Here is a 27286-nt window from a genome sequence, read left to right as displayed (position 1 = left end):
TACAAGTGCCAAAAACTGAAATTTCTGACAAATTTGAGCACCAAAACCAAAAATTAATAACACTGAAAAATTTAGGAAATTCTAGCCAAAATAAAAAAAATTGCACCTGATTTGGAGTCTAGATAATTGAGATTGGAGTCAAATCAAAATTGAATATGGTGAGGGGTCTGATCAGCAAAATGCGAGGTTAAATGTAACATCCAAACGACCGTTGTGACAGTGCAATTTGGCTTGTTGGAGACGGTCAAACGATCGTCAAATTTAATGCCATGGTTGGATGATGTTAGCGAGAAAAGGCCCCCTAGCTGACGTGGCAGTATGGACGGGTGACGTGTCACATACGGACAGGCTGCATGGCAGATACATGTCTGCTGATGGTGACGCCACATGGATGGGTGTAGGATGCGAGTTACATGTCCAGTCATATGCATGAGCTGGCGGACATATATTAAGGAAACTCTTGTAGGATAAACCTGTGAGGTCAAAAGAAATTAATATAATCACAATGATATATATCATATTAATTAATGTGATTATATTTATCATATTGTTGATTAGACATGTCTTCATAGAAATACAAGGACGCTGCTATTTGGAAAACACATACCAAATATCATGGCAGTGTTAATACATTTGCAGCAGATCCTAGAAAATCAACAACTTATAATGAAACACCCAACAAGGATAATGAAAAAATATAACAATAAATCAGATATAATCATTATGATAACACTCCATTGTTTCAAATACAAAGCGCACTAGATACATCATAAAGCATCATGTCACATCAAGATAGCATCATCATGTAGATATGATCAAAATATGATTCTACTAAAGCCAAAATAATGAATTGTAATCAAATACTTCACACAATGCAAATGTCTGATCACATCATGTGGGTAACCAAAATAATAATACAAAGTCCATCTTGAATTAAACAAGAGGCATTGCATCCTCCCCCCCTAGGCATAGGTTTACTTCTGGAAGCTTCCAAAAAGATAGGAGCACAAATCTCTCAAATGTGAAGCATCTAGAGGCCTTGGTTTCCTAGCTGGTAGACTTAGCATAGTCAGCCATCTCAGAGTGTGCAACAAACTGTTATTGGAGGTAGTTTTCACCAATCTAGTACACATTTGGCAGCGGGTGGCTATGGTTTTGTGGCATGTTTCTCTTGTGGCCAGCATAGTCATAGGACTGCTCTGTATCCTTAGAGAGTTATTACAGGGGCTGGTCAGAGGCTGACTAATTTTGAGCCTATTGTTAGGCATGTAGGTAGATCCTACAGAGTTTTTGCTTGGCGGTAGAGAACTGTCAAGCTGAGTATTAGAGCACCATTGTTGAGACTAAAGCTGTGTAACATGGTATATGGGAAGAAGGACAAATCCTTGCGTTTGTGCATTGATTACTGTTGGTTGAACAAAGCGACGGTGAAGAACTGATATCCCTTGGTGAGAATTGATGGTTTGTTTGACCAAACAAAGAGGTGAGAGTGCGCTCAAAGATAGATCTTAATTCAGGATACCACCCACTTTGTATCCACGAGGACATTCATCATACTATGAGTTTATGGTCGTACCCTTTGGGTTGACCAATGTGCTATCAGTTCAGAAATCTGACCTTGCTTGGGTTGGGAACCACAAGGAGGTCGGAAATCTGACCTTTCTTGGGCTCCTCCCAAGTTTGGTTTTCAGAAACAAAATGTCTAGTGTATCACATCAACAGACCCTAATTTCACTACATTTAATGAACTTCTATCAGCTTTAATGCTCAATAATGGCCTGTCACCTATGCAAACATCCTTTGGTTGGTTCACTTGAATCAAATCTTCCACTACAATTGTGCATCATCACCTGATGCTTCTCTTCTTTAAGGGGGTACAGCCCTGCATTGTTAAACACATTGAATTCTCACCTTTTCGATGAAAAACTAAATCCAAAACCACTGTAGGTCCAGATAATGAGTATACTGGGAAAAGTTCTTTCTAGTCTAATTTAGTGCCGCTGATATTTGTAATTCTTTTTAGTGTTCTTTTAAAGCGAAGCCATACTTGTTCATGTAAGTATGCTAAGATTCATCTGTGCTAGATTGGGAACAAGCTTTTCCAGTTAAGATGTCCAATGTTTGTGTATATAGCATCTTTATATCTTTGTGAGAGGACTTGACTGTAATAATCTCAGAGGCACTCCAAGCATTTCTTCTATTTCATTAATCTATTAATTATGATATGGATATTCATGAGGCTCAGAAGCCAAACTACAAAAATTAAACATGGGATGAAATATGATAATTCAAGTAAAAAATATCTTTCAGCACTTGATTGCATATCTAACACAGCTTTGAAAAAAATGTTACAGACAAGGACGGTCTTTCCAACAGGGATTGTTGCAGCTATAAGGTATGTGGGTTGATTGGTATGCTTATTATATTTTGTCAACCTGCTGTAATCCTATTCTAAGTGTATTCCATGCTCTTACATTTGTATTTCCTTGTTCTTTTGTCATTGGTATATGCAAAAGTCAGCTCATATTGGTCTTCATTGATATATAAGGTTATTAGTATTTCATATTGGAACAACCAGTGCCATAGCACATCAATTTATTATTTCATCAAAATACACATGATTCTGTAAAGTATTTTTCAGTCTTATTAGGTTGCATAATTTGTCTGGAGTGTGCTGGTACTATGTTTGTTAGTTTTATCATGGTCCATAGCAGTTTATATTTTCTTCACAGCTGGCATGTGAATTTTTGATTACTTCTCACTGTTTGACACAGCTGTTATGTGGTGCAGCTAGACCTCTCACTCACTCCATCCAGGAATATAGTTAGTGTTGGAGTAATGGCAATCTGTATAGAATGTTGCATTTTTTGTTAATGTGATTTTTCTTCTTTTCACCTTCGACTCCTGTGAACTGTTTAAGAACTTTAGAATTTGAAAATGCGCAAAATTATATAATCTTTACAATAAATAATTAGGTGTATCAATGTACGAATTTTCTTCTACATTCTTGATGAAGAAATAATATACTGTCTATTTAGTAAAGAAAGGCTGTCTGATTGCAATTTTATTACGCTGATCACAACAAAAATTATTCTTGATGTGGCTAGAGACTCAAATTCCAGTTCTGTATTTCTAGAAGTTTTGCCAATTCTATATTTTTATTAAAAGGTTAGCTGCTATTGGTCGCTCGAGATTTTATCTGTTACACCAGATCATGAAAAACAGAGATTTTGTTCAGTTTCACCTAGCATATTAATTCTTATTGCACTTGCACAAGTTCGATAGTAATATTACTTGTTAAAGCATATACAATACATTTCTTTTTCTATTTTGCTTTCAATGCAAGAGATTTATACAAGATACATAGAAACATGGTTATGGTTATAGGTATAAAATCTAAATTATAGGTTGATGTGACTGGATTTAAGCTAAATTGCTCCAATTTAAACATGTGTTGATTTCTGTCTGTATGGCCTGCTAGAGATATGTCTAGGCCTTGCAATATTTGTATTTGTAAATAGTTTCTTATTATACTTTTTTGGTAAAAATTTAAACAGTGCATTCATGCTTAGTTTTTACACTTATGTCTACGCTGCTGGAGGGAATCCACCATCCAAGAAGTTGAGAGCATCGTGATTCGTAGGTAAGCGAGGTATCATAGTTCTTGTATGAAGTATCCAGTGTAGGATTATTATATGCTGTACCACCACCTTGCTAACTTGTGCTTAGTGTATTTCAAGAAGACAGGGATTTCTCCAATCTAATCATTTCTAAAACATTGTTTCTGTAGCAGTAGTGCCAATAAAACATGTTGAGAACGAGAAAAATAAAAACAGGTTTGTGCATTGGCATGAGCTGTACAAGCCTTGAAATTTGTAATTTTAATCACAATTCTTCTAGTCTTTCAACTGTATACTTCTTACTTATGTTTTGTAACGTTTTTTGGCAAGGATATTCCAAGGTGGGTACTGCCTTGGTTAATGGTGCCTTGAAAATCAACTCAGCATATGTTGTCAATTACAGAAACTGATTTCTATACCACTCTGTTTGTAATTCTTCATTTTGGGTTACTTTAGTGTGTCTCTTCATGTGGTCAATGGGTTAGTTGGCTCCAGGAAGTTGCTTTTCAACCGCAGCCTTACATGTCTGTTGTTCTTCACTTCCTTCCCTTTGATTTGTTTTTGGATTATGATTTGTGATTTGTCAAACTTATTATACCATGCCACTCAATTTCTGTGGTATGTGCATTTTATTTTACATGATATACTGTGCTTACGTTGGCAATTTTTTTAATTTTCCAAAATGGTGTAGGCAACTCATTTTAGTAGTGTAAGAAATTATAGTTAACATGATAGTCATACTAGCAGCTGAAATAAACCTTTCTAGAGTCTCAACAAATAGTTGGATAAGGACCTTGTCTTTTTCTAAGCGTGTGGCATGCTTAAGCTGAATCTTATTTGGAGGACTGGTTTGTGAAGAATTTCCAACCTTTTGTTCCTTGTTGAGCACTGATGTGATAAGACCAGCATTTTTCTGTCCATGTCGCGTACTTGGCCCTAGAGGCTTGTTATGGAAAACTTACATGTTCATTGTTGATCAATGCCCACGATACCTTAGCATCTGGGTATCATGCATATTTTCTGCCGTTTCATCCAGACTATCAAAGCTTCTAATTTTAAGTATGATATTTGTTTTCTCTTTCCCATCTCAAAATGAGATTTTTTCAATAAATATTTTGAAAATATATATTACCTCACTTTATTGTTTAACTTAATAATAAATATCGTGCTAATTTTAGGTAATCACCTTATACTGCAAAACAATTGACTGCATTATATCTGCTATTATAGTAATAGCTATATTTAGTCTGTATGTTTCCAACATCAATTCTCTGCTCCGATAGGGCTGAAGCAGATGCATAAATATTGTTATGGAAGATTTAGATGACAAAGGATGATGAAAGAAAGCTTGAATCATGAGTAATGATTATGCTGTACTCCTTAAGCTATATATTTTAGGATTCATGTGACTTGTGTGCCAATTAAACTTGAGAGCGTGACTTTTGCTAATAATATCATCTTTTTTGGGTAATATGCGCAAGTGCAATTCAGCTCATTTTTATTTTTAATCTTGTCTTAAAATGCATTAAGTGATTCTAAGGATCACCATATGCTACGTTGTACCATTTTTAATGAAGTTTGTTCATTGTGAACTAGATATCTTGTAGGGACTCCAGAAGATTAATAGTAAATTGCTTACCTATTTGATACCATGTTAGTTTTATGGTCAATTAAGGCAGTGCCTCAATGTATTTATATAGCTACAAATGACACTTTTTTGTGGCTTGTGGGGTCCATTTGCCTCATCTTGCTTGTACTTAGCCCTATGCTTATCACTTATGCACAGTTGTATACACAGAATGCCAGCGCTGTTTTCTTATTTGTTTGATTCTAACCATCTTGATCCATGTAAGTGCAAAAACCAAAACCAAACATTGAGCTGATTAGCTGTATATTATGCTTTGGTCCTAGGCTAGCTTTGCACAAGTTGCACTTTTTTGTTTTATTTGTGTAAAAAGGCATTCATTGCATTCAAATCTATCTTGTAATAAGTGGTATCAGAGTCTGATCACATCTTCAAATCTCCTTGGGTAATGTTCAAGGGGGATTGATGAGGGGGTATTGTTGGACTAACCACCAACGTCCCCCTTTGGGATTCATGACATGGCTTAACTGCCTCTTGTGTTCTATAAGTCTAGTGGTTGTATTGGGCATTGACGAGCTGATCATTTGGTGCAACCACAACCCTATCTTGTAACAAAAATATCTTTGAACAAATGAACTCAGCTACTCTCAAATCAAACAAACAATTTAACATGTTTGCTCATACTTATCTAGTACATATTAACCACCTACTAGTCATTTCTGGAACTCATGCTCATGTTTGGAGCTTGCCATTTGTTAAGGACATTTTTGAATAGTGGTAGCTATACAACGTGACAGAGAAGTGTTGCCTAACAGTCTACTTTAGATAGTTAATGGGGTAGACTATAGAGATCATCATGGGTGGAGATGGAGTTCATACTTGTAGAGATTTTATAGCCATGAATTACATGCAGAATTGAGAATTAAATCAATTTAGTGAAAAAAAAGAAACTCACATTTCAATCCACATATAGGAACATTTCAAAATCTCATGGCATATAGATTTGTTTGCAGCAAACAACAATTATATCTAAATTGCAAAATTTATCAATCTCTCATCATTCAATGCACAATAATGGTTACATGTTGTCTAATAATAGTTAATACAATCCATTGTATTCTACCTCACCCAATTACCATATTGTATCCATTAGCTAGTTTGATTAATTATATTTGATTACTTAATTAGCTAAATCAGATTTTCACTATGCTCGTTAACTATTATATTGCAATTTGAGCTTGCCATTGAGTAATACCATATGTGAACATCATAAATCAAAATGACAATACTTTAAATTGTTAAAAGTCCCTTGATTTATTTGGCTCCTTATCCAATGAAAAATAATATATTTCTAACCCTTTTTTTACTACCGATCTTTGTCTTGAATATCATAGATTAACAATATCATTTGAATGTACATGCTGTGTGGCAATTAGCAATTCGTTCTTTGTCTTGAACATAGATTAAACATATCATTCAAATGTACATGATGTGTGACAATTATCAATTCTATGAACTTTTAACATCTGTTTCATATTATTTTCAATGTTGTAGTGAAATGCATCAGGGAATTGTATTATCACAATATTTACTCGAACGCGTCATTGTAAAGTAGATTTGATATTTCTCACATACTTGATAAAATAAGTGAGAACTTGTGTTATTGCTCAATTATTTGTTGTATGATTTGTGGTATAAGATTTAATCCTATTCCTAGAGTTAGCACATAGCAATGACATAAAATAGTTTGAAACAAAACTAATTTAAGCTAACGAATGATTAGAACACATTCTATGTACAATTTTAAGAGGTCAATATAGAGCCAAGGATATTGATCCATTATGTATATGTACATATGTAAATGGTTGATTTAAATTATTTAAAATAAAAAATAAAAAATAAAAAAATCTAGAACATGAGCCGCAAAGAGTTCTTTACTAGAAAAAGATGGGGGAAGGAATCATGCCTCATATTCTTTATCTCGTATGACATCTTAATGTTCTAATAATTATTGATGATCTTATGAGAAACACTATTGAGTAGGTTATTGTCAGACCATTTTGGTAAAAAATTGTAGAAACTTCGACATTAATCATGCTATCTTTAAAACAAAATTATAATATTGATTTTCTTTTGGGTGATTGGGAGAGGTTTTCCAACATTTTTGAAGTTGAGAACATGAGTATTTGGAGGGCTTCGTTCTTGTTGCAAAATGCATGCTTGAATGATTTTTTTCATTGTGCTCTAAATCAATCAAACATCTAGAAGCATGCTCTAACATTACCTAACAAAATATTCGTTGTTATGCCTTTTATAGATCATCACATCATATGCATATATCAATGTCTTTATAAACTTGTGCTTCTACGCCTAGAACTCACAATAGTTCACCAAATGCATTTTTAGTACAATCAAACACAAAAGCATGAGTTGTCAACTTTATATTACACATGACCCTTACTAGTGAAACAACTCTGAATGTTACAAAATCAATACAAATAACCAAGAAGCCCTCTTTGTGTTCATTAAAATTGCTACTAAGGCTGACCAATTATAGCTTGATTGAGAATTAGCATAAACTTCTTTGGTGGAGAAAACTTATATAGTTGTAGAGATAACATGATAGTATGTTAATTCCTTGACTTGCCAACTCAAGTTTATAGACCTACCAACCCATGTTTATATGTTAGTCTATTGGGCTAGCATGAGTTCAAACATTCCATCACAACTAGTGAGCCAATGTGTTTTTTTCTTTTGTTTGACCCTTGATAATTGTAACTTACATTTTCATTTTTGACAACTTGAAGATACTTAGATTCCATCTAAGATATGTACCTAAAACCACTAGGACAATGATAAATCATGTTCCTTTACGAAGCTCTTATTGTACATGAGCTTTAGCATATCATAACAATCAAAAATGCATTTTTGGCAAAACGGAAAACCTCAAATGTGTTTTTGATTTGAGACTTGAGTTTAGGCACACCATATTTTGTGGGTGTGACTAGATTAAGTGCCCACATAAAAAAATACTATTTCAAGCAAAGCACACTTTTGTATGAAAATCAAGAAATGATGTTTGACTAGTGGGTTTGTGAAGGATGATATTGTGATATCTTGTAATGCTTGTGGCAAATGTTTTCAATTGCGAAAAGTAGAAAAAAAGGTCTAGTCACAATTTTCTAATAGGTGATAAACACAAATGTCTTGGCAAAAAATAATTGTTAGTGTGTGAATAATATAGTAGAAATATAATAGTCAATTCAATACTAGTGATAAAGGCGAAATTGTTAAGATAAATAGAAAATTGAAAGTTTTGATACTTGAGTCTTCATCTTAAATTTATTTGTCTATTTTAGCACCATGAAAGGCTAGTAGAATGACATATTTTGTGTAATCACAAAGTTGGTTTTTTCATGTTCTTTGTGACAGAACCAGTGTACAAGACATTTCTTGAGTTGCAGGGGTTGCATAACAATTGTAATGGGAGCTTATACATGCATGACTAATCAATTTGGTTAATGATATAACAATTACATATTTACTAATATGATTAATGCAATATTGAATCTTGCTAGAGTTTTCTTTGTCTTAGGGTGATTTTGTTTACATAATTAACTAATGTTGATATTTGTTGACATAATTGTTGGAAAAATGTCTTGAGGAGATTGTTGGTTGTGATTGATGGTGAGTTGATGAAGATAGGAATAAGATTTGATGACATGTATATTAGTTATATGGTCGTCAACGATGTGAACTATTTGACTAAGTGTTTTAGCATGTTAGCATATATTCATTGGAGTAAAGGATGGGTTGCATAATGAATTAAGTGTTACCATCCTATAAGAAGGTCAATCTATGTGTTATGTTGTTATCTTTTGATAGCACCTATTTATGTGATGAATTAAGTTATGTGTGATGGAATCAAATTTGGTTATTGCTAAAGAAGCTAGTGATAGACAATTAAATGCTTTAATGTTAATTGGTGATGAATTAATTGTATTGATCATGATATATGATTCATTATGATGTCAAGATGATATAGTTAAGATAGCATGTTTTTGATTAAGAAAAACAGGTTTTGAAGGGTGCCTGAAACCTTGTACAAATCTAAAGATTTTCAGTAAGCACAGATGCAAAAGTACAATAGACAAAAGAGGAACCGATCACCCCCTAAACAAAGGGTAACTACGATGATAGAAAAGCCTATCATTAGCCAAAACCAATCGTCCAGCTAGGAGGCTAAAAAATCGAATTGAGATATCAGCCTCCAAAAAACCAGTCACTACAAGGGAGCTCATGATTTGCCCTTTGATTTAGAGCCTCTCTTGCACGACCAGAGGTTCATTACTAAAGGAGGAGCAGAGGGCTTAGATTTCTTTCCTTTTATCGTAGTCCAACGATCCTCCACTTTTGCTGCCTCAACAATACAATCCCCAAAAGAAACTGAACAGTGGAAACTAGGGAAGTAGAAGAAATAACATTCTCCCTAGGAGATCTCGTAGACGGTTGGCCCCCAACAGGACTAGGAAGAGCATCCAACACAGGGGCAGGGGCAAGAGAGGGAATAGGGTCTAGACTAGAAGTCCGAACTTCCTCCGCTACCACTGGCACCGAATGTTCATCAGCAGGGGAATTGTTCGTAGGGGGAGAGACATCCACAAGTTCCAAGGGCACATCCATGGACGTAAGCACCGTATAGTGCTTAGAAGAGGCCCTTGACCACTAGGAAGGTGGTCACCTTGATTTGGTCTTCATAGTAGCACAATGAGTAGCAATGTGACCTATCATATGACATTTTCTACAGCGAAAAGGGATACCTTCGTAATCCAACATTTGGATCTAGGAGCACCTCAAGGAGTCCAAACAAATCTTCTTTGGAAGGCCCTTTGAAACATCCATCCCTATAAGAATTTGTGCACACGTTGAATGGACAATATTAGAAGTGTTTGATTCCACATATAAAAAATCATCGATAGCATCCCCAATAGTTTCAAAAACAGAATTTAGCCAGAGATGCATAAGGAGATTCAGAAGCCGGACCTAGAGAGGAATCATGTTAAAGGATTCTGTAAGCGGATCAAAATTCATATGCCACGGTTTTGCCATAAGTGGATATCTGTCCTACTATGAAAAATTGTTATCACACATAATAGTCTTCCTATCTTTAACACTTCCAAACTTTACTATGAAGAATCCTTTGGCATTTGGAAAGATGTGAACATCATGGTTTAAAATTGGTTCCCAATGCTTGGAGATCCAAGCATGAAGATCAGCAAGAGAGGGCTAGAAACTTTGAAAGCAAAAAATATCAGCAAGAGAAGAGAACTCTTATGCCATATTGAAAATATCATCAATTGTTTCTGGGTCTAAAAAAACCCTTATAGGGTTCGAGATACTTACAAGGGAAACTTCACAGGGACGAGAAGGCCCAGAAAAAAGACTGGCATGAGGGACAATACCATGCATGCTAGTTTCAAAGGCAACCATGTGAGCAAAAGTCCTACCTCCAAAAGACACATGAGAGGCCAGCCCAAGAGACCTTGTTGCACCTAGATGAGCACTCGAAGGAAGAGGGGTGGAATAAGGAGAATGAGCGCTGGCAGGAAATGCGAGCAAACAAACCCTACCTCGCCCAAAAGAAAATGACACTGCAGCAGACGAAGCAGCCACACCAGAAAAATGCCACACCACACCCTCCAAACTCGGCTTGACAGCATCCATAGGAGCATCATAGGAACCCGCAGTAGGCCCCGTGGCAGGAGCAGACCCATTTTGAAATTGCCCTTGAGCGGGAGTAGGAACGCAAGTGGGAATGTTGCAATGATCAAAGGTAAAGGTATTTTAGTGATCAAGAAGTGACGTTGACATGAACATGAGAAAGTATGTAAACATGTGAAAACATGTTAACGCGATGAATAGGTGAACTAATTGAACAAGTGAACATGTAAACAAAGAGGTTAAACAAGTAAAGAAGAATAGTTTGTAAATATTTGATGAGCAGCTGTAAGATTCAAATTGTTATTGGGATCAATGATGATTTTCAAAGAGTTAGAAGGTATATGAAAGATTTGTGCAAAGAATATAACACACATTGATCAATGTAATATGTTTGGGGAAGATTTTTTGAAGAAGTTTTTATTTGGTCAAAATGACTTATGGAGTTGGAACAATTTTAAAGGGACAAATTGAATGTAGGTCAAAGAGGTCAAGAGAAAAAAAAGAATAGATGGTTAGATGTAATTTGTGATGGATGAATTAATTTGAATCGTTGGATTTAGGTTTTGTTAAGGTAGTGGAATGGATTTCTATTTAAGGGCAAAACAAAGAAGTTAATTGCAAATTGTAAATGGTATGTGAAGTTGGAGAAGGTTGCAATCACAGAGGAAATGTTGGAATCGAGTGTACTCAAGCTAGAGTATAGATTATGGTATGTTGTGTTACAATACATAATTGGATCCGATCTAGTAGAGATAGTGCAAATTATAGATCATTTTCTATCTATTACTCTAACAATTGTGACAACAAAATCCCTTAATTGTGTGGATCCTAATAGGCCCCTATTGTAAAATCCTCTAACTAGGCTGTATTCTAAAAAATGTTCAAAATCCTCTAACTAGGTTACTCCTAGTAGGGTAAAGACTTTAAAAGGTAGGTAAATCCCTTATCAAGGTGGCATTTAACAATGCTTTTGTAGCCCTTACCTAAGCAAGCTCCTAATAGGGCATATTCTAGAAGAGTGCACAACTTGTGAGCATCATTCTCACACTGTGGTTTTCACCCAAGTTGGGTTTTTACAAGATATATGTAATGTCAAATTTGTGTGGATGATTTTCATGTGTTTGCATTTTACTTAAAGTTCATATTACCTATTGTGTTGATTGAATGTTTAAGAAGTTAAAGGGTTTATCAGTTGATTGGGTGTAAGTTTAAGTTTGAATTGGTGATTGCTGATTCAGAATGAGCACCATTTTTCTCGTTTGAGCAACATTCTAAGTATGAGCCTTTCAAGGCCTCTGATTTGGGTGCCAATCTTCTGCTAGGTCCAACCAATGGTAGGGATGATGCAAAGTATGAATCTGATGATGCACTAACTAACTTTCCTCAAGATGAAACTAACCTTTCCCCTATTGTAGATCCTATTCCACCTCCAGTTATTCTTGCTCTAGTTATTCCTCTTGATGTTGAGACATCTACTCTTCAACCTAAATGGTGGGATATCTTGATGAGCTCATTGAGGGTAGATCCACTAGAAATAAGGGTAAGCAACCATATACAATTAACTTTTCTCTCATGGCCAACCTCCATAGTATTTATGAGCCTCAAATATTCAATGAAGAAAAATGGATTCCAAAGTGGGAAGAAGCTATGGATGTGGAATACCAGTCTTATGAAGAATTACACATTTGAGTTCTCTTTGATCTTCCTCTAGGGAAGAAACCCATTAACTACAAATGGGTCTATAAGGTCAAGTATCATACAGAGTGTACGTTAGATAAATACATAGTCAGATTAGTTGCCGACGGTGCACACATCATTATGGCATTGACTATGAGGAGACATTTTCTCCTACTACCAAGATGAGTACAATTCGTCTTCTTCTCACCATTGCAACTAAGTTCGGATGGAAAGCCCATTATATGGATGTTAAGAGTGCATTCCTCAACAATGAGTTGCAAGAAGAAGTATACATGATGCAACCTCCTAGTTTGAAGGTTACTAAGAAAGAATATCAAGTTTACCCTTTTACATATATTTCCTTATGCAATTTCCTTTCATTTTCAAGGTTGATTCCTAAACAGGGGTTTGCCAAAGGAAACTCCCTTTTAGTTAACACTTTTTCTATTTTTATGTGTAGGAGAAAGTTACAAGGTAGTCAAAAGTTTTCTAGGAAGATTGAGAACAATCATAATTTTTAATCGATTGAATACAAATTACATGAGGTTACTCTTACATTTGGTAAGATTTATTCTTTGGGACTATTAGTAAGGTGTTTTTGGAATGTGAGAGTAGGACAGGTATAAGAACCTTCCAGCATGAGTTTTAATGGAAAATTTTCTTTGCCACGTTTAACATTTTTGAACTCATTAAAAGTTAATATCCCTTTAATTAGATATATTATATCTTTTGGATTAGTTCACACATATTCACTAAGTGTCTCTTATAATTTTGATAAAAATGTTGCCCATAAATAATTGTTGACTAATTGGATTATTTGCTTGAATCTTTTACTCTAATCAAGTCTTACATGTTTAATTTTCTTGGCATACATTTTTATGGGTTGGTATTGAATTTAAAAAAAAATCTCAAATGGTGGTGATTTATGTTTTTGTCCTCTAAGTTCTTTTTTCTTGTTAAATCAATTGAGTTTATACATATTTCATATTCATATATTGTACTAAAAAAATAAGTCATATCCTCTACCTAGATGTAAACCATAGATTTCTAGTAAAGCATCGACATTATGGCTTTTAGTTCTATTGGTCATGCATAGATAATATGATTATTGGCTAATTCTATCTCATAATTAGATTTATTTATTAGGATGCTACATATTTTCCTCATAGCATTTAATATTGATTAAATTATCTTTTCTTTTAGTCTCATATTTAATTTACCTCTAGTAATACATACATAAGATAAGCTAATAATGGGCTTCTTATGCTAAGTGCGTTTGATAAGCCAATATTTTATTTCTTTTATTTTTTTATCATATTAATCAAGTGCCTTCTATTAAAAAAAATTCAAGCCATTTTGAGTAACTTGATGCACTTTATAAAACAAAAAGATACTAGAGAGGTCATGCATTATTAGATATATGCTATGTTATCCGGAGACGCGTTTCCACCCCTAAACCTGAAGTTTCAAAAACGGGGACGGTTTCGGGGACAGGGGGACGACAGGGGATGTTTCCCAGACGTCCCCACTTGGAGAAGAAAATAGGAAACGTGTCCCCGAAACTTTGGAAACGTCAACGAGTTTCTCAACCACGTTGACCGTTTCGAGGACTGTTTTTTCGTTTCCTAATGTCCCGGGGGCTGCATAAAAGGTTTCCTATTAAAATTTATTACATTCAAAAAAATCATTAAAAAAATGATTTTCCAGTCGTTTGCAGGACTGGACATGTAGAAGTCAATTTTTTTATAAAATATATTATAAAATGAATGATTAGGGGCAACTATCATACCATGTTTGTTTTCATTTTGAAGCTCAGGATGATAGTGATAGTGACTTTGATATGGATGATTAGGGGCAGCTGCCTTAGTATCTTTTGTTTTCATTTTGACTTTGATGTTTCAGATTTGGAGTGTTCTGTCTTGACATTATAATATTATATGATCATTGATACACTATAGTTAATACTTCAAAAGTTTAAAACTTTAAAGTTTGAGTCTTTATCTATTCAATGTTTCCATTTTATTGAGAGTTGATGTTTTTCATTCTCTTATTTGACTCATTTCATTATGTGCTAATGGTATCTTAAGTACTTAAACGATGATTGAAAATGATGCTATTTAGAACTTTCTACGATGATTCGATTAGATGCTGATTGCTATGCTCTATGATCATTGATGAATGAAATTGATAATTTTAAACTATGTTGCTATGATGAATGTAGAATTGATGAATATATTTGAAAATTCAGATATATATATATATATATATATATATATATATATATATATATATATATATGTGTGTGTGTATGTGTATGTGTATGTGTATGTGTATGTGTATGTGTATGTGTATGTGTATGTGTATGTGTATGTGTATGTGTATGTGTATATATATATATATATATATATATATATACATATATACGTATATGTATATATACATATATACGTATATGTATATATACATATATACGTATATGTATATATACATATATACGTATATGTATATATACATATATACGTATATGTATATATACATATATACGTATATATATATATGTATGTATATATGTATATATGTATATATATATGTATGTATATATATATATATGTATGTATATATATATATATGTATGTATATATATATATATATATATATATATATATATATATATATATATATATATATATATATATATATATATAGTCGTTCCTTGCTGTCCCCTTGTTTTGGCAAAAAAAAAAGTCCCGAAAACTCATTTCCTCGTCCCCTTGTCTCAAAAACTTGGGGTAACACACACACACACACACACACACATATATATATATATATATATATAGTCGTCCCTTGCCGTCCCCTTGTTTTGGCAAAAAAAAAAGTCCCGAAAACTCGTTTCCTCGTCCCCTTGTCTCAAAAACTTGGGGTAACATAGGATATATGCAACTTTCTACCTCTCTTTGATGTTAGTATTTAACTCCAATATGTAAGTCACAAAGCTCTTAAAACCATATCAATTTATTTTGGTTCTAAATATACGATTGCCGTATGGTTTCATGTATGTTTTTTTATTGGTAAGAGGCAGAGCCCTATATATTTTATTAATAATTAATAAGTTGTATTTTTCCTTCGTTCAAATGGGCACTGGTAAAAAAAACAAAGTCAAGAAAACTTGTAGTCTTGCCAGGGGACTTGTGTCCACAATAGTTATTGAAAATAATATATGGGCATTGCCCTATTTATAATGTAATTGTGTGGATTATTTCTCATTTTATACAATATTTACTTCTTGGTCTATCCTTGTTTTGACAACCTGTGTAGTTTCCCTTTAATAAGTGTTCTACTTGCTATTTTGCCTTATTGTTTGAATTCCTGTTTTATTTGCCTGCAAACAATTGCCTCTTAAATAAGATCATTCTTAATATTAAATGATGAATTTGAATATAAATTATCTATCTTAACATGGCATCCAAATTGACAAATTGATAAAGATAATGTTAGTCTATTCACACCATTTAATTAATGAGCTTATTTACTTCTTATGGAAATAATAAAACACTATTCTAAGGACATCCAACTGAAGTGTTAGGATTATTTCGTTCCTTAGGGTACTTATCTTATTCTATCAAACCATGATTTGGAGGATTGAGTATTATTCTTCAAGCTTTAGATTAATTTTCTTTAAGGTTACAAGTTTAAGATTAGGTGACCTAGTTATTCCTTAGGAGAAAATCCTCACCATTTGCTCCTTTGTTTACTAATGTATTTGTTGCTTTATTTCCTTCTCATTATATATGTGTGTGTGTGTTGGTGTAAATAAGTACTCACTATTTACATTTACTTCAGTTAATGCATTATTTTATTATTTTATTTTGTGAGACACTTAGGAGTTTGCACACTTTTTTGAGTTGTCATGTTGACAACACAAGAGTATGCAACTCTATTTTAGCACATGGTGTCTACAACACTGATTTGCGTGTCACACCCTTGTAGGTTTATCCTCACATCATCACACTTACTTTCGTGCTTAATGGAGGATAACTCATATTTGGTGAACATGGAGGATAACCTATATTTGGTGAATACCTGCATGGTACGATTGCCACATGTATGGTCAGTATCGTACGAACGACACATCACCTGCTATGTCACCTAGCTGGCATTTGTTTGCTGACGTTAGTCAGTCAACGGAAAAAATTTGACAATTGTCTGACTGTCATTTCTAGGTGATTTACAACTATAGTGATGACCACTTGACTGTCAAATTTCGACTAGCAGTTTTTGCTCCAAACCCCTCTCTAGATTGCTTTTCCATTTGGTAGATTGACTTTGTGAGCCCATAACTCGGACATCCGAACTTTGATTCAGGTCCAATATTTTTTGAAATTGGGTAAAATTTTCTAAATTTTTTAGTGGTGGTGTTGTTTTCTGGTTTTGGTGCACAAATTTTGCAGAAATTGCATTTTTTGGCAATTGTACCTGCATAATTCTGCATTTTGCAACTTCAAATGCTCCGTACGGGCAAATTTGGTCACTTTTTCAGGTTTCGATTTTTTTGAAAGTGCATAATTTTTCATCTACTTTCCAAATCTGAAGTTAGATTCTAGGGTTGTGTGGACCAATTACTCACTTTCAAAATTAGGCCTTTTTTGGCATTGTAAAGCTTTGATTTTTTTTAGAATTGTTGAAAATCTGAGCTACAGTGGTTAAGTGACAGATTTAAGCCTCATAAGGCAGTTGTAAAAGCAAAATTAGACAATCCACTTTGTTCATTTTGATAAGTGGCCCATTGTAAACACACTACTTATAAAGTGCCAAAGCATCTTTTTTGGGGGGATCTTTTGATTGAGTGAAAAGGGGGGCGGGGGAGTGTACTGTGTTTTTGTGTCTCTGTAGTGTGCTCTTTTCATTTTTGCATCATGGGTTTTAAAGGTCTTCCTCTAACTTCACGCAACTATTCTACATAGAAAGATATTGCATGGAGTAGATTAATGAAAAAATGATATAGTCTTTATGTTGATGGTTCTATTACCAAACCTACTGATGCTAGAGAACTCATTGATTGGAAAATTCAAGACCAACTAGCTTTAGGAGTAATCAGGAGTTGTGTACATGGGGATCTTCTCTTTCACATAAAAAATTGTTCAAAATCTAAAGAAGCTTGCGATAAACTTGAACAGTTGTATTGTAACATGGATGAAGAAAAGAGATTTCAGATTGAAGATGATCTACTTCTCTTGGATCCAAAGAATTTTGACACAATTCAAGATTACATCATCAAAGCCAATGAGTATACGACACTTCTAAAAGATTGTGGAAATCCCATGAAGGATGACAGGTTGATTCATCACATCCTAAAGAGGCTACCTTATGAGTACCCTAACTTTGTTTCGATTTTTAATACTCACAAGTTGACCATGGGATTTGCTTACCAGAAGCCTTCATTTGAAGCATTCATAGAGATGTTGATTGCTAAATAATCTCACTTGATGGATTTAGGACTTCTCAAGTCATCAAAGACCAAAGCCTTGGTGGCTAGTGATGAGCACAAATCAAGTCAAGGGGGGAAAAGCAACAAGAAGAAGAAGCAGTGGAAGTAGAAAACACAATTTGAGTCACAACAATCCTCCTCACAACAAGGCAGTTCTTCTTCCAACAAGAAGGGAAGTAATGATAAGGACAAACTCTTTTTTACATACTGCAAAAAGCCAAATCATGATGAGCATAATTGCAAAACTAAAAGAATCGATGAGTTAGAAAATCTACTCAAGAAGAACAAGATTCAAGTGCCAAGTACTTCCAAGGATTCAACTCCAACCTCTTCAAATGGTAAAGGTCAAGCACTTATGGAAAACACAAGTTCTTCTTCAAAATGGATACTTGACTCAGGTGCCTCTTACCATATGGGTTCTTTAAAGGAAGATTTTTCTTCATTGAAGCAGTCAAAGGTACCACACATCTTCGTGGGAGATGATACTAAAATGGAAGTTGAAGGGAAAGGACATGTGGAAATGGAAAATGGGGAATTTAATGATATTCTCTACGTTCCAAATCTTAGCTCCAATCTCCTATCAGTTTACCAAACCACTCACCTTGGAGATGGTCATAAATTTGAGTTCCTTCCAGATTCAATGATGGTGCGAAGTCTTAGAGATGATTTATTGGTTGTAGTTGGGAAAGTCAATGATGACAAGAGGCTTTATTCCTTCTCCCACTTTGTGCCTAAGAGTCCTTCTCAAGCCTTGTTGACTCACTCGCATTCACACATCAACTTATGGCATGAGCAGTTTGGTCACCTTGACTTCCGCTCTCTTCAACAACTTTGCTCAAAACATATGGTCAAAGGTCTACCTAACATCAGCTTTTCTAAGGGAGAATGTTCATCATGGTCAATGGATATGAATCTCAAGAAGTATGATAAAGGGAAGTCTTCTCGAGCTCTAGTTGTTCTTCAGTTAGTTCACATGGTTTTAGCAGGACCCTTTGCAATGACTTCAGTTAGCCAAGGCTGCTACATACCCACATTTGTTGATGACTTCTCAAGATTCACTTGTGTCTTCTTCCTTCATCATAAGAATGAAGTGGTTCATAAGCTTCAAGACTTCAAGACTTACGTTGAACACAAGTCAAGGAAAGCCATCAAGGTACTAATGGTGGACAATGAGAACAAATATGTAGACAGAAGACTTAGGAACTTTTGCAGAATTGAGGGGATTGATCTTCAGAACCCGCCAGCATTTAGTCCGCACAAGACAGATGTTGTAGCTATGAGGATTAGGACTCTCAAGACCATGGCAAGTTGCATGATCAAAGCCAAGTCTCTTGATCCTACATTATAAGTTGAAGCCATTAGTAGTGCTACTCACATACTTAACAGGTCTCCTCATAATGCCTTAGATGGGAAGACTCCTTTTGAGGCAAGGTGTGGTAGAAAACCAATTGTGAGTCACCTTAGAGTCTTTGGTTGTCCAGCATGGGGTAAGCTATCTTCCAGGAGTTGCAAGGCATCGACACCTAGGCCTTGTACCTTCATCAGATATGAAGACAATGTGAAGGCTTACAGACTAATGGATCCCGAGACACACAAGATTTTTGTGGAGAAGGATGTTCATTTTGAGGAAAGTTCTCCCAACTTGTCCTCTACTCCTCTCCACACATCATATACAGTGGAAACTGATAGTGACACTAGCGATAGTGCTTCAACAGGTTCAGACACATAGGGTTCTATCGATAGTCGCAGTGAGAGGTCACATCAGTCTAGTCCACATGCTTACATTACCACAATGAAAGGTCCATCACAACACGGTACATCTCGTCTCCCAGCTTCAGCTTTAGTTGACTTGGGAGAAAGACTTGAGGACTTACATCTTCTCATTAATGAAGGTGATCCTTCTACAATTGTTGTGAGGGCTCACTCTGACCGTCATGTCCATTCTCTACATGATCAATCTTTACAGGTTTGTGTGATTTTGGATCCTTATGAACAACAATTAGTGGAGGTCTCTTTGTCAGTTGAGAAGACAGATGGTTCATTGGAACAGGTTCAACAAACATTGTTGCCTAATTTGCACTCATTCTTTTCAACATAGTTGGAAGGGGTGAGCATCAACATCAGCACATGGATACTTGAGCAGGTTTCAAGGCCACCATACATCTTCAGTATTGTACCTTTGCCTTTGTTTCTTCCTAAGGGGAGGAACACCATTCTGCATTCTTGGACCAGCTTCTTCATTGGAGCAGCTTTAACTTGTAGGCATTCTTCTTTTGGAGGGGGGAGCCTATTCTGTCTCTCTTCCTTCTCTCATCATTCTCTTATGTATATACTGGATGTATGTTGTAATGGGGGGGTCTTATTACTCCATCCATCCATTCATCCCTATTTATCTCTCTTTTTTGGAGAGGGTTTTTCCCATGAGGTTTTTCCTCTTTCTTCACTTTACGATAGATTGCATCTTCATTATATACATGGGTACCTAACATGGCCTCATAGTCAGGACCCATTATGCATTTCATCTTAGCTCTTGTGAACTTAAGTGCATTCCCCTAAGTTGCACTTAAAGGGGGGTGTTGGTGTAAATAAGTATTCACTATTTACACTTACTTAAGTTTACTTAGGTTAATGCATTATTTTGTTATTTTATTTTGTGAGACATTGAGGAGTTTGTGCACCTTTTTGAGTTGTCATGTTGACAACACAGGAGTGTTAGAGGGGTGTTAGAGTAAGTTATTTATTACTCTAGTTGCTTTAACTCTCTTAGGTGCATACAATTAATATTTTATATTAATTATAATGCACAAACCTAGTTTGCTTTCCATTAGGGTTTCCTAGGTTGAACTTTTGTTTTTTGTTTTCATAACTTAGAATACATTTTTAGCTCTCACATTCTTGAGAACTTCTAAGCTTTTCTTTTTTTGTTTTCTAGTTTCTCTTCATTGCAGCATATTTGCATGCAGGTGTTCTTGAGGATCTGTGAAGTTGGATTTCACAGGGGCATGAAGATTTGGAGCATTTTCTATTTTGTAATTTGCTTCAGAATCAGACCCTTCTACTTTCGTCTTTTCTTTCTCTCAATGTCCAATCCTTTTATGATCTGGCTCACACTGCACAACTATCACACTTGGAAGACATAGATGACTAAGCTTGTCATGTCAAGAGGCTTATGGTCATGCCTAGATGCGAACCAACCTGTTCTGCAGTGCCCTTTTGAGGTTCTTCAGCACAGAAACAAAATGGATGAAGACATGGGACTGACTGCATTGAACATCTCTGATAGTCTACTGTTTCATTTGGATGGTTTGACCACTCCACTGGCTATTTAGACCAAATTTCACACATTGTTTGGCACAGTGAATGAGTTTTGGGCTCTACAGCTTGATGCAGAGTTGACTTCTTTGACACCGGCCAACTTTCCCACTATTGAAGACTTCTTGATGAAGTTCAAATCTTTGCATATAGTCTTGCAGGGATGTGGTAAAAACAAAACTAATGATGAGTGTATTTTTTTGATACTCTCAAAGTTGCGAGGATAGTATTATATCTTTTCTTCCACTTTCTACTCCACCATGGATGCCTTGGGTAACAGACATCAAATACCTTCATTTGAGACATTTTGTGATCGGTTGACACAGGAACAAGCTAAGATCCAATAGGTGGATGCCTCTGGCTCTTCTAGCCAAGCATTGGTTGCTCAGACTTCTTAGGGTAAACCAAAACAGAAAGCCAAACCAAAGAAAGATGCGCCAAAAACTGATGCCAAACCTCTAGCTAACCCTTCCAAGGGTAAATCTGCTTCAAAGTCTATTGAGTCTACCTCCAAGACTAAGAAGAAATCAACTGAGACCTTTAGTTTTTGTGGAAAGGATGGACATCCCGTTTCTAGGTGTTGGAAATGTTTGGAGGCTTTAGAGGAAGCCATGCAGGAGTATCACATTTCAGCTTCTAAGTCTGCATCACCCCTTGTAGGGAAAGGTCACGCTCTTACTGCACAAGCTATGACTTCTGGGCCTACTTGTATTCTTGATTCTGGTGCCTCTCACCATATGACAAGCACTCAGTAGTTGGTCATCTCACTTGCCCCTTGTCCTACTACCCAAATTTCTGTTTGGAACTCATCACATCTTTCTGTCACGGGTTCTGGTTCTGTTGCATTAGTTGGGGGCTTTCTTCAGGATGTTCTTCTTGTCCCTAACATTTCGACGAACCTATTGTCTATATATCAGATTTACCACTCTGGCTTTGGTAAGATAGTTGAGTTCTCACCACATGATGTGGTTATCCGGGACTTACATGATTTTGAGATGATTGTGGCTATTGGGAGTGTTGATTCTGCATCTCGACTCTACAGATTTGATGGATTTGAGTCTTCTGATGACATAGGTTCATGTCTTGTTGCACATGCAGATTTAGTAAGCAGACTTTCGCATGATCATTTTGGCCATGTCTATTACAGATATCTTCAGCAGATGAGCACATAGGCACTTGTTCTTGGGCTTCCCCAGATTTCCTGTACAGATGGTGTTTGTCAAGGTTGTGCTCTTGGCAAACAACATAGGGATCCTTTTCCACATGGACGAGCCACTCGTGCTTTGGCACCACTGGAGTTGATTCATAGTGACCTCATGTCATTTCCCACGCCTTTTTCAGGTGCCAGACATGTGCTTACTTTCATTGATGACTTCTCCAGACATGCATGGTTGTACTTTTTGAAGTACAAGTCTGATGTCTTTGATTCATTTCGAGTCTTCAAGACATTTGTTGAGAAGCAGTCTGGTCTTTCTATTCGGTGGATACACACAGATAATGGGGGGGAGTATGTGAACCAAGCTTTCAGGGATTTTTTCTCTGAACATGGTCTTCAACATTAGTTTTCAATGCCCTATACCCGTCAGCAGAATGGTGTGGCTGAGAGGAACAACAGAACCCTTCAGGAGATGGCCAATTGTATGCTTCAATCCAGGTCCATGGATTCATGTTTTTGGGCAGAGGCAATCAATTGTGCCAACTATATTCAGAATCAGATGCCTCACAAGGCAGTTTGAAATATGACTCCTGAGGAGGCTTGGTCTCATGTGAAGCCTGATGTATCTTCATTCCTAGTTTTTGGTAGTGAAGCATGGGCATTTATACCTGATGCTCAGAGGAGAGCAATGGAGCGGAAGAGTTGACGCCTCATTTTTGTTGGCTACTGCGAGGATGTTAAGGCCTACAGGTTGTTTGATCTTGATTCCTGTGAGGTCCTATTTTGACAGGATGTCTAGTTTGATGAGCACCTTCCTGCAGTAGATACCTCACCTCTATAGTCTACTTCACTAACCACCACTCCCTCATCCTTTCCAGTCTCTTTTCTGGATGACGAGGATGATGATCATGTTGATCCCCATTTATGTTCACCACAAGATCCTCACCAGATGCCTAAATGGGCTTGAGCTATAGTTGAGGTTGTAGGATCACTAGCTGGTAACCCTACCACTTCCCGTTGCACTTGTGCACATATTGCGAGCTCTAGTCTACTCAGTCATGCTATTTGTGATGATCCTCAGACTTTTGCAGCAGCGATAGGACATCCCGAGTGGGATAGTGCAATGGAGGAGTATTCTTCTTTGATGAAGAATCATACTTGGAATCTTTGTTCTCTTCCTAAGGGAAGAAAGGTTGTGCAATGCAAATGGTTGTATCGTACTAAGTTTTCTGTTGATGGTTCCATTGATAAGCGCAAGGCTCGTCTTGTTGCGAAGGGTTTTTCACAGGTTGAGGGTATTGATTACACTGAGACATTCGCCCCTGTCACCAAGATGAACTCTATTCGCCTTGTCTTATCCCTTGCAGCTTCACAGGGATGGCCCATTTTTCAAATGGATGTGAAGAGTGCATTCTTGCATGGTGATCTTATTGAGGAGATTTACATGGAGCAGCCTTAGGGATTTGTGCAGGATTCCACCTTGGTTTGCAGACTTCGACGCTTATTGTATGGTCTCAAATAGGCCCCTCGGGCTTGGTATGAGAAGATGGACTCTTTTCTGCTTTCTACAGGCTTCACCCATTGCCATTCCGATCTTACAGTCTACATTCAATGTCTTGAGGTTGAGGTTTTGATCCTTGTGCTATATGTTGATGATCTTCTCACAGGTAGCTCGTCCTCTATGATTAAGGATGTTTAGAGAGCATTGATTTAATAGTTTGAGATGACTAATCTTGGCCTGCTACACTATTTTCTTGGTCTCCAGATTGTTTAGTCACCTACTAGAATCTTTGTTTATTAGCAGAAGTATGCTCTTGACATGCTTTGATGCTTTGACATGCTTGATTGCAAGCCTGCTCCTACACCTTTTCAGTTAGGTGTTACTTTGTCTACCTCTTGCACATCGCCTTCAGTGGATCCCACATTGTACCGATAGTTGGTTGACAGCTTGTTGTACTTGATACACACTCGTCCTGATCTCTCCTTTGCAGTGGGTCTTGTCTCTCAGTTCTCACATGATCCTCATGAGAGTCATTGGCAAGCTGCCAAGTGTATTTTGAGATACATTCAGGGCACCTTGATGTATGACATTCATTACACAATAGGGACTCACATTGTTGCCTACACTGATTTCGATTGGGCTGGTGATGTCAATGATCGAAAGTCTACTTCTGGATTTGTTTTCTGTCTTGGCTCTGGTCCTATCACATGGTCGTGCAAGAAGTAGCAGGCTCATGCACTTTCATCTATAGAGGGTGAGTATCGAGCCGCAGTGCTTGCTAGTCAGGAGATTTTATGGCTTCGGTAGTTGATGACTGAGTTTGGTTTTCCTCCTAATTGTCCCACTATTCTGTGGTGCGATAATCAGAGTGCTATTCATATATCCTGCAACTCGATGGAGCATCAACGCACTAAACACATTGAGCTTCCTATGCATTTCATTTGTCATTTGATCTAGGATGGTGTTCTCTCTTTGGAGTACATTTCCACTGATGCACAAGTTGCTGAAATCTTCACCAAGTCATTTGCATCGCCTCGCTATCTTCAGTTGCGATCTATGCTTGGGATTATGGAAGTTGTCCTCGAGGGGTCTTCTTGAGGCATTCCTACGTTCATTTTTTTTTTCAGCATGTTTTTTCTATCTCTTTTTGGAGAGGGATTTTTTCCACTGGGTTTTCTCCTTTGTCTCCGGTTTACAAAGATTTCCTTGTATTGGGTACCTGATCAGGCCTTGTTGCCAAGATCCATTTTTTTTCTTTCATAGCTTTGCTAGGTTAGCTTCCTCCTAAGCTTTGCTTAAGGGGGGGTGTTAGAGTAAGTTATTTATTACTTTAGTTGTTTTAGCTCTCTTAGGTGCATATAATTGATATTTTATATTAATTATAATGCACAAACCTAGTTTTCTTTTCTTTAGGGTTTCGTTCACCTTAAAAGGTTGAACTTTTGTATTTTGTTTTCAAAACTTAGAATACATTTTTAGCGCTCACATTCTTGAGAACTTCTAAGCTTTGCTTTTTCCATTTTTTTGTTTCTCTTCATTGCAGGATATTTGCATGCAGGTGTTCTTGAGGATCTATGAAGTTGGATTTCTCAACTTCTACAAGGAGTACGCAACACTATTTTAGCACATGGTGTTTGCAATACTAATTTGTGTATCGTACCCTTGTAGGCTTATCCTCACATCATCGCACTTACTTTCGTGCTTAATGGAGGATAACCCATATTTGGTGAACATGTGCTTGGTTGTATGACTTATCATGTAGTTGATTATGAGGCATTCTAGATGTATCTTAGAGGCCTTTATATACAGACACTCCTAGTGTACTCTCAACATGGTATATTGAATATATCGTCATTCTGATCATACTCTCTCTTTCTTGGTCTACAGTTGTGCTTGTGTTTGAGTTCTTAGTTCCTGGGTGAATTTTGCCCTTAAGAAAATTCTTACTATATATATATATATATATATGAATTTATCGAATCTCTTGAATGTGTGTTCAATTGGAATTTATTATCCAATTAGGAGTGCTTCTTTTCCTTAATGTATTGAGAATAATTTGTAAATCCCTTTCGACAACTAGCCTGCTAATGCCCGTTCCCATGCTAAGATTTATATCTTCCATCAAGGCTTCTAATTCTACTAGATTATTAGAAAGTACCTCTCAGGGCTTGGCTCATATAATTATCCAAGAACCTTTTTCATATTGAACAATACATCCTAATCTAGTATGTCCTGGATTGCCTCTTTAGGCCGAACCAAAATTATGTTTTGCACATCCTATCGGAGGGGGTTCCCATTTGCAATCCACCCTGGATTGCTTATTCCTTTTTGAGTAGATCATAGGTGGATTAATTAGTTTGGACCTTCTTTTGTGCATTTATGCATCCTACTCAAAGAAGAAACCTTCTTCCTTATGAGAATTTTTGAGGCTATTGTTTTCTACCTCTATTATGCATGCTTCCACTTTATTGAGGAACAAGTTAAAGTCCATAATTTTTTTAGAAAATATTCTTCTATTTCTCCCTTTCTATATTTTTCATAGAAGTATGGATATGGATATTTTCCATAAATTAATGTAGACTCTAAACTTCCCATGTTTGGGCCAACATTTTAGAAAATTCCTTAAATTGTCAAGAAAACCTACTAACAAGTTAAGTTTATGACATAACCATTGCCAACATATATTAGATAAGGGGCATTGGAAGAACACATGTTCAACCATCTCAGATTCATTTTTGCATAGAAAACATCTTGAAGGCCCTTCAAATTCCATCTTGGTGAATCCACCAGCTGTAAGGATTCTCTTTTGCAAAGATGTCCAAAGAACGATACATTCTTTGGGAAGACACACAACATCCCAATAGAGATTGAGAGGAATACCTATCTTTTCTCATTGTTGAGAATTAATTATGAATTCATATCCGCTTTTGATATTATATTTTCCTCTCTTTGAGGCTAACGTAGGAGCATCTGGGGTGTAAGAGAAATCTTGCATCACCTAGAAATATTTTCTTTTCAGTCTTTTCTATTTTAATAAGGGCTAGTAGACAGGGTGGTTACTATTTATTGGAATTTGTTATTTTTAGTAAGTTTGTCATACGAGCTCAGAATGTTCTCATTTCTACATGAAGGTTCATTTCAAAATTATAAGCCTACCATAAAAATAATATTGCTTCAACTTAAGTATCAGAAAAGCTATTACAGATTTTTGGTGGAAAAATTTGTA

At 36.1% G+C, this 27286-nt stretch overlaps 1 protein-coding gene across 17 annotated transcripts in view; it reads left to right on the top strand.

The window, feature by feature from the left end:
• The window catches only part of LOC149564836 (uncharacterized), a 127968-nt gene extending 119097 nt beyond the window's left edge, over positions 1–8871 (top strand). For 2 of the 17 annotated variants that reach the window (XR_016361962.1, XR_016361954.1), the window contains 4 exons: positions 2355–2395; positions 3558–3643; positions 3794–3836; positions 8638–8871. Coding sequence is in view for 4 of the 17 variants with exons in the window: in XM_089818407.1 (XP_089674533.1) it covers positions 2355–2395; positions 3558–3636 (120 nt within the window). In the remaining 13 variants the exon portion in view is untranslated. Of the gene's footprint in view, positions 1–2354; positions 2396–3557; positions 3644–3743; positions 4061–8637 lie in introns of those variants that run through there. The other 15 variants (XR_016361963.1, XR_016361955.1, XR_016361960.1 and 12 more) reach the window with 9 other exon arrangements.
• Positions 8872–27286: the final 18415 nt, after the last annotated feature.

The sequence above is a fragment of the Cupressus sempervirens genome, chromosome 3, assembly GCF_028749045.1.
Source record: "Cupressus sempervirens isolate cs-2001-9-10 chromosome 3, ASM2874904v1, whole genome shotgun sequence".
Classification (NCBI taxonomy): Eukaryota; Viridiplantae; Streptophyta; class Pinopsida; order Cupressales; family Cupressaceae; genus Cupressus; species Cupressus sempervirens.
This window is presented reverse-complemented; position numbering and strand designations above follow the sequence as displayed.